The sequence below is a fragment of the Amblyomma maculatum genome, chromosome 4, assembly GCF_055883805.1.
Source record: "Amblyomma maculatum isolate TAMU_Amacu chromosome 4, ASM5588380v1, whole genome shotgun sequence".
Classification (NCBI taxonomy): Eukaryota; Metazoa; Arthropoda; class Arachnida; order Ixodida; family Ixodidae; genus Amblyomma; species Amblyomma maculatum.
The window spans coordinates 98,783,675-98,792,917 of NC_139347.1; the positions used below are offsets into that span (position 1 = coordinate 98,783,675).

General features: G+C 45.8%; 1 protein-coding gene across 1 annotated transcript in view; it reads left to right on the forward strand.

Annotated features, from left to right (window-relative positions):
- Window positions 1-8,468, forward strand: part of LOC146191771 (phospholipid-transporting ATPase ABCA3-like) — a 32,600-nt gene extending 24,132 nt beyond the window's left edge. The window contains exons 19-21 of the mRNA XM_084599984.1: window positions 580-753; window positions 2,988-3,130; window positions 7,836-8,468. Of these exons, the coding sequence (XP_084456110.1) occupies window positions 580-753; window positions 2,988-3,130; window positions 7,836-8,104 (586 nt within the window). The 3' untranslated portion in view covers window positions 8,105-8,468. The remainder of the gene's footprint in view (window positions 1-579; window positions 754-2,987; window positions 3,131-7,835) is intronic.
- The last annotated feature ends 775 nt before the right edge of the window (window positions 8,469-9,243 follow it).

The following is a 9,243-nucleotide window of genomic DNA, read 5'->3' on the forward strand; positions in this document are numbered from 1 at the left end:
TGTGCTGGTACTCGGCTCCTCTGAGGTATACCATGCCTAGAAATCAGACCTGACCTCACGTTGTATAGATAAAGCGCTTTGTTTCGGGATGAATCATAATGTCAGCATTAGTGTAGTGCTAGGGCACGAACGTGCAGGACACATTTGCACACACCTACAGTTATGCATAGAAGTGTGGTTCGTTACGTCATGCTTATGACACTTCCACGGAGCTCCGTATTAGTGAATATTCTGGCAATGGCATCTTATCCTGCAGCAGGGTAATCATATGCCACGTTTGGCATATGATTACCCTGCTGCAGGATAAGATGCCATTGTAGGATAAGATACCCGCCTATCAAATATGCCAAATTATGCCAAACGTATTTTCTTGTCGCATATGTTTTAATTCGTTTAAGTGAATTTTAACGCCGACTTCTAAAACAGACCGAGATAGACAAACGGCCGATAATAATTCGCGCAGTTTTTCGATTCCGCGTCCGCTTTAGTCCTGATCACCAAATTATATCATTGTCGCGCAAGGTATGTACTATGACTGTTTATAATAGCTTTGCGTCAAAGGAGTCCTACCGTGTGCAGCGGCGGCACTCGGCGCAAGCTGTCCCTGGCCGTCGCGTTCGTAGGCAACCCGAACGTGGTTCTCCTGGACGAGCCCACGGCTGCCGTGGATCCTCCGGCGCGAAGGCGTATCTGGAGCATCCTGATTGCCGCAAAGCAGCATCTGGAGCTCGCTATCCTCCTCTCCTCACACTGGTACAGTCAGCTGAAACTATCACAACTATCGCATGTTTTCAGTTTTTTTTTTCACTAATTTATTGTTCTTGAAACTGTGTTTATCGGTAATCCCCCCCCCCCCCCTGATTTGGACTTTTTGGTGGCTAATTTAACCTTCGGAGAGAAATCAGTGGTTATCGGGGCTTGTGTTGTAAACAGACTGTATAATTACTGCACAAAATATAGCGCACTTAATATCATACGACTGCACTGTACTCAAATACCCATGACAAGAAGTAATGGTCGAGCAAAAAAAAAAAAAAAAGAAAAAAAAAAGAAAACTGGAACACAACGCTTTTAGTCGTGTGATGTGATTAAATTTATTAAAAAACGATATTTGTATTTTCAGAAATATTCCTGCAGAGTGCACTCCTTCCGACTGGAAAAATGTCTGATAAACACTTCGCACGTTTCCATTTTACAGGGGTATGACATGTAAGGCGATCAAGGGAAGCTTTTGATACTACCGGCCTTTTTCAACCTGCGCTCCCCAGAAATTGTGGCAAACTTTAACGGATGAAACATTATGCTACGACTATCTACGTATATAACAAAAGAAATATTATGTAGTCGCTATATAAGTTACTCTTTCAAAGATGGTTGGTCGAAAGAGCATGTGACAGGCGAAAAGAACCCACTGAAGTCTTTTTCTGCTGTCAGTTTGTTTTCAGGCAGGACTCCATAACTTGCACTTGATACCAGTAGTCAGTTCTCGAGTGATAAAATTATGACCCGAACACTCGGCATACAACATTTTCCTATAGAGTGCTGGTGGAAGCTGCACATACTTTTCCTTCGTCTCTTAGAGTACATATTTCTTCGTATTAATGACTTTTCGTTCAGGAAAGGGACCGTTTTGGATTCCGGATAAGGCATTTTTTCCTTAGACGCCACGCATTTCCTTAGACTCACTGGATTTCATTGCTGGGAAAATCAGCTGGGCGTTCCCAACCAAGCAATAACTTTCGCAAACATTGCAGTCATATCTACGTGGCTAGCGAGTACTTCCTGCATCTTCTCGAGCTTTCCAAATTTAGCACTTTTATTTAAGTTTTATTTAAGTTATTTAATTCATCTACATTAAGCAGAACCGGCAGTGAGTGCTTTAATAAATGTGTACCGACTCTCGGAAAGCACACTTGCAAGTATTTGAAATGGCAATACCGACAGACGTGCACAAAAAGGTGAATTTCGCTACGTACCTCTTACAGCCTTTAAGCATTACTTGTACATGAGTTATGAGCCCCCGCGCGGGACTGAGAAAAGGGAACCTTAATAGACTCTGTCAAAATGACGTTCAAAAGATAATGAAATGTCTAGTCTGCACCGTGACACATTAATTTGCCTCGCTCATCATTTACTGCATATCCGATGCCCAGTTCAGAACCAGTTCCTATTTCGGGCCAACGAGACTAAGCAAGATGAGATTTCTACACGTGAAGATAGCGCTTGTTTTTCTTCAACGACATCTACTTTTCTGGATTTATCGGGTTTCACCGATTTAGTGAAATTCATCTGGTGGTTTATTTTCGGCGTTTATTGGATAAACGAAAAGACGGAATCCTAAGTATAAAGTTTGTAACGCTGCGACGTCTTCCGTCAATGTAAAATTTTGCAGAATACTTCATAATATACCAGTATTAACGCACACCGAATGATTGAGCTCGCAGGTAGCGCAAGGACCGCGAGAGATTTAGGAGCTTGTCTGCACATTGGGCAGTTTGACATACGCAAAAAAGTTGTCTAGTAACAGTACCTACCCAATTTTCAGGACAGTATGACTTCGGCCGTGTTAATGGACGCTTTGACAACCCTTGTGCTAAAATGGATTGTAGCCGTTGGAAAGAACGCATTGTGAGGTTTGTCGCAAACACGTCGACAAGCGTAATCTCATGCATCACTTCGGTAGTGTTGTAAGGCTTACTGCTGGCTTACACGATGTTAATAACATCCATCATGCATTCAACGTGCATGCGCCCTTTCACGCAGATATATCTATACCGTGGCAATTCCTAATGCATAACGCGCTTTTTAGAACTTCATTTCATTTTATCGGAGCAATGTGATGCTGACTGCAGCTTCATTTACCGGGTCTGCGCAATGTTTTCCAAAGCTTTCTTAAACGCGCCAGCAGGGATTCAAATATCTGGCCGCAGCTTCGTACTCTCCCACAAGGACGATAGTTAAGCAAAACCGCGACATTTCTCTCGCAGCATGCGTGAGTGCGAGGCCCTTTGTTCGCGAGTGGGCATCTTGAACGAAGGCCGCTTCGCCTGCCTCGGCTCCACGCAGCAGCTCAAGGAGAGCATCGGCCACGGCGCCACGGTATTGGCACGCAGCGCTTCCCCCAATCCACGTAAGCGCGCCCTCTTCGCTTTACACATTCACTGTAAAAGAGCAGTATGAGTAAAATACGCTGTCAAAAATTCGGGCGACACAAGCTCCGCCTTAACGACATGATGCGATACTTTTAATTGGCTCCTTCAGCCACCTCGGATCGTCTTTACATATTAATCAGATACATCAGTGCTTCTTTTGTATATTTTTTATTCATCGCAAGGCACTCAACGCGTGTCTTTAACCGAATCCATCCATCGTGGTCCAAACGCCTGGGATTAGAATGTCTGACTTGCCATCTAAGGATCCCGGGTTGGATTGCTATCCCACCCTAAGTTTCATTACAGCGTACATAATCCACATTATTGAATGTGATAATGACTTTGGTTTGCATGCAGATATTATAATCAGATTTTTTCTTCTATTTTTAACTAATTTCACTTCCGTGTGACGTCAGGGCCCTGCAGGTTAATAAGAATCGGTGCAGTGATATCATCGTTGTTGTACTGGGTGATTACCGTGGGTGCTTGAATTACTCGCTGTAGGTGGTATGGTTGTGACGTCATAGTAGTATTCATCATTGTGGAATTTCGTGACAGACCACTGCGGAGTTTGCTGCAAACGTCCGCTCAAACGCTAGTGCTTCAGACAACACACACAAATAGCCGAAAATACAGTATTGTACTTGTTCAACACGTGCGGTCCTAAATTTTGTGCACAAGCTTCTTTCATGGTCGATGTTTTCTGAGGTGAGGTGGGCAAGTAATTACTTAACAAAATTAGCTGAGGTTTAGCTTTAGTTAAATCCGGTAGATTGCGTAAGCAAAGCCGACGTAGCTTCTCTTTCTGTTCTTTCTTCTTCTTCTTTGCGGCGCGGCGTGGCTACCGACCGGGTTTACCCGACGGCTTGAAGAGGGGGCCCATCTCCGGTCGCTCTTATCGCTATGGCAACGACGCGCCATCTGCGGCACGACATGACTACCGACCGGGTTTACCCGACGACTTGAAGAGGGGCCTCATCTGCGGTCGCTCTAAAGGTCAAACGTGGCTACCGGCCGGGTTTACGCGACGGGCTGAAACCTGGCGTAGTATTGCTTACGCAATAAAATTGTGAGGAATACTTAAGCTCCGTCCTTAAGGGCATGACGCGATAGCGTAAACAACCATTAAACGTACAAAACCCCGCTTTAACCAAGACGTATGAACGTGCCTTAGTGGCCTAGGTGTAGTATACCTGACTCGACATTCATGAGCATTGGAAGGTCGATTCTCATTCTGCCTTCCCACAACCAGAGCAGTCAGCTACTCTCAACTTTCTGACATCACGTGGTCTCGTTTATTCGCACAAGCCATCGAAAAATCTATGCTCGGCCATGTCGGCTACCGGCTGCCGCCTGCTAGAGCCATGCCTGCAGTTTTTCTCGGAGAATGACGATGCCGATGGCGACACTGATGCCGGCACCAGCGCCGGGCTTTTTGACTAAATGATCTATAAAGTTCTAGCACTAAAACTCTTCTTTACCTTTTTGTGCCACTTTGGGTCCTGCCTGATAAGTCACTTTGAACAGATGCCTGAAATTCTTATTAGGATGATCAGGATAAACCTATTGCTTTCTTGCTAGATACAGGCCGACTACGCAGCTTCCAACAGGTTGTTCACCACACAGTTTTTATGAAATTATTGACTACAAATATGACACATACCATGGAAGGCCTCGTTATAAAAATGGGAGTATTAACACTTCCAAGTGACAGAAGGTCTAAAAGGATACCGGAGTTCCGCATTGATGTACACCAACTTTGGACTCCTTAACAAGCGCTGATATCGGATGATGCACGGCTTTTCTTTATGACAAAACTTTCGAAATATGGCCGCGGGGACGGGACGGGACTGAGACTTTCAAATCAAAAGCCGGACGCCAAAGCTACCAAGGCACCGCGATGGACCTTATTACGCCACCGGCATGATTCACCCCAAGGGCACTACTTAACGAAAGTAATTCCTCCTGTTTGCTTCGTAGCTACACAGCAGTGTTCCAGAGATGTAAGCTTAGTCATGGGCCTCTTGAACGATCAGCAGGCGATCACTGACCTTGGATGCAGATTGATCACGCTTTTTATGGACAAAGCCAAAGCCTCGAATACCCTTGAAAACCAACCGATCTTGAACACCACTTGGGTCTCGGTATTCTCAGCAAAAAAATGAGCGGCCTCCCATCCGCGCAGGCATCATGGTCTTCGTAAGTGTCGATGCTGCCGAAGCATTGAAGTTATTCTCGAACATGATATTGACAATGCAAAATGCATGCTGCCGGTTTCTAGACGGATAGCCGAGTGGGCTTGTGGACACTGCTTTTTTCTCAAAGAAACACATTTGAGGTTCATGCGCCAACAACCCCTCGAGCCAACTAGCTCACTGGGGCTTATGAATCCATAAATTCGACATAACTGTACACAAACATAGACTGCGTGTCGCGGATGCCTATCGACGCAGCGGAAACTAGTGGCGACATTGAAGCCTCCTGAGAAGAATCGGAGCCAGCACTACACTCAACAACGCTAGCACACGGTGGCGTAAGGTTTCATTGAATTATTCCTCAAGGACATGATTCCTTGCCACGTACAATTAAAACACGGATTATTTTCCTTTTACCTCCACATTAGCTTGCCCCGATGAAAATACTTGACACCTTACAAGACCGCCTATCTTCTTATCGTCCCTGCACGCTTTGAAGAAATGTTACGAGGCTGGCACGATTATCGAACAGCTGCCAATCTCAGGTTTACAAGTACTTTCTGCCGATCTAAAGACCCCTAAGACGCTCACTACGTAGTGACACTTCTCGACGGTCAACATCACAAAACAGCGCCAGATCGCCCGGTAGAATTCCTGCAGTTCTTGACCACGGACAGTACCTTTTCGTTAAGAACATAATGACCCTTTTTTGAAGTCGACATTTGTCAAAAGTAGATAAAAAACAGCGACCGGCTACTTGGCCCACTGCTCGGAAGCGGAAGCCCGGAAGCCTTTCCACGTTGTAGCGCAGCCGAAGTCGCAAAATTCTGTGACGAAAGTATTATTCTTCGTTAAGCTGCATTGACAGAAGCACTTTGCTTACAACCGATCCTAACTAACCAATCCTGTAGCACAACGAAACGAGACACTGAAATAAAACTGCGAACCACGTTGATATAACTGGCTAAGGGAACGCTTAAGCAAAATGATAGCCAACAACATGCCCTCTATATATGGTCACACAGAACACGTACAAGATCTAGGGTGCCTCTATTATGTAAGCCATGTGTTTCAGTGAATCTCGCAACCAATATTTCAAGTTCAGTTCAGTTCAGTCGTTCAGTCGTGTCCGACTCTTCGTGACCCTATGGACCATGTCACGCCACGCTTTCCGGTCTCTCACCATCTTCCTAACATCACATAACTTCATCTGCAGTGCCTCGAGGATGCCATCTAACCATCGCGTTCGCTGCCTACCCCTTCTCCGGCGACCCTCAACCTTTCCCAACATCAAATCTTTCTCGAGCGACTCCTCTCTTCTCATCAGATGACCAAAGTAGCTGAGCTTTAACTTTAGAATTTGACCCTGCAATGAGCAGTCAGCGTTTATGGTCGACAATATCGACTGATTTGATCTTCTGGCAGTCCAAGGAACTCTCAAGAGTCTTCGCCAGCACCACAATTCAAATGCGTCAATTCTTCGGCGGTCAGCCTTTTTCACAGTCCAACTCTCGCATCCATACATCACAACTGGAAAGACCATAGCACGAGTTTTACGGATCTTGGTCGGCAGACTAATGTCTCTGCTCTTTACTAGGCGGTCAAGGCTAACCATTGCTCTCTTTCCCAGAAGCAGGCGTCTCCTAATTTCATGGCTGCAGTCTCCTTCCGAGGTAATCTTGGAGCCCAAGAAGAGAAAATCGGTCACAGCTTCCACTTCTTGTCCATTGATGCTCCAGGACTTGATAGGGCAAGACGCCATGATCTTTGTTTTTTTAACGTTCAGTTTAAGCCCAAACTTCTCACTCTCTTCTTGTACCCCTTAGATATGCGGATGATACCACTTTAATGGCAGAAAGTGAAGTGGAACTCAAGAGACTTCTGATGCGCGTTAGGCCTTTCGAAATATAAAGAAGGCTTTTGCGGCAGATTTGTAGGTACGTGGGCAGATATAAAACAGAGGAATAATATTACCCAGTCTGCCATCTGACTAGATTTCGGTAATTAACATTTAACTGCTAAGACTAGGCGTCCTCATGCAATCGTAGATTTGTAGCCGATTATTAATAAGAGGCTTTCCAGTTTTCGGAATTTCGAGAAACCGATTTGCCTCGGTGCTGTGCTCAACAAATTTTGACTGTTCTGCTCTAAAAGACACGACGTGCATTCGAAAAAGCTATCTCCTAGTCAACGTGCTGCACCCCCTGCCACCGATCTGTGTTATTTGTGGGTCCGAGATCATCAAACGAAATCAGTTATCATTACTATAATCTTTTAAGCCGTCTCAAGACACCCAGTTTGGCGTTACAGCAGTCCATTGATTCTCCCTGGAGCGCCTGATACATATTGTAGCACCACATAGTCATGGATGCCGTGGATGGGGGCTGACAATTTTGCTAGTTTTTAATTGTCATGATTTCGTTGGAAGTGGCGTATTCGCACGAATTGGTATCGTGCCTGTGCCGATTCTGTCATTCCTACTACGCAGAGTCCCTGCTGGAGGCAATGGAGGCCCGGTTCCCGGGCTGCCGACTACGGCGGCGCCAGGCCGGCGCGCTGCTGCGCTTTCATGTGCCGGCCAGACCCTGGCACGAGCTGTTCAGTGGCATGGAGGAACTGCGGGCCGAGAACTTCATCCACGAGTATCTCGTCAGTGACGTTAGCCTCACCGCAGTCTTCCGTCACTTCACACGTCACAAGCGGCCGACCGTTCCGACGCCAGCGGCTTCGCAGCCCGCTAGTTCGGGACACGTCTAGCAGCTGCTTCATGTGGCTGTGTGGCGTGGCAGAGGCGTTAGTCTGCTTTCACCGAGCATATTAGCAGCACATTTTAATATGTCTTAAGTGTTCAAAATACATGATTAGATTGAAGCTCCCAAGCCATCATAGCAGTGAGGTATTAGGTATGGAATGCTTACCCTGAATTTCATTTTGTAATGTGAACGCCCAGAATTACCGCGAAGCTTTCTGTGTTCTCCTGGATTCTCCACGCACATTTTAATGCTTGTGGTGTTGTAGTACAACGTTTCTCTCGTCTCCCTTTTTTGTGCGATGACGCAAACGGTACCGTGCGCAGAGCTTACATTAACCTTTTGGCTCTGACATATTCTGGTGAAGCCGAATGCGGTTAAGCAAATCCTTTTAAAAGCCTCTTTGTAGCTGGCGTGCGAATTGTGAACTCGACGTTTACAGCTTTTTTTCTTATATGACAAACAGGACGTTGCATCGCCATATAATACATCTGTTTTGAGACACGAGAACTATATGTACACGCACGCGCATTTTTAAACCCGATTTAAACACATAGCTCTGGTTTTCACATTGTGCTTGAGCACCTTCGTGTGTTGAAATACACTGTTTTGCTTCTTTTCTTCAGTGTTTATAATATTTGTCTAAACCACGTTGGTCTCCTAGCATGCAAGATTGTGGCACATTACACGTTGTAGTATTGAGACTGGCACAAGATCACCCTCAGAGATAGATCGCTGAGTTGATGTCGCTTAGCCATTCCACCATTCTCGTCTCGCTCCAAGGCAGCACGTACGTTTACGGAAGGTGCTGGATTCGATCCCAGCGCGGCCAGGTCTTCTGTGCTGTTATATACCTGTATATCACGTTTTTTTCAATTTGGCCGAGGTCAATTTTGGGATGAGCCGGACGAAATTCTGGTGGTCCGACTCTTATATGTGCGACCATAGAACTGAGCTCGGTACATTATACCAATTGTGGTCAAACGCGTGTAGCGCAGTTATACGCGCGTCGTGGAATGCCTCTCCACTCTAAACCGCCGATTTCCATAGAGTTCGCATGTCGCACAAAGGACATTTGATCGGCCCCCCTTTTTATAGCGCAGTTGAGAGTACTTGCCCGATTCTATCAGAATTCTGATGTCCGCA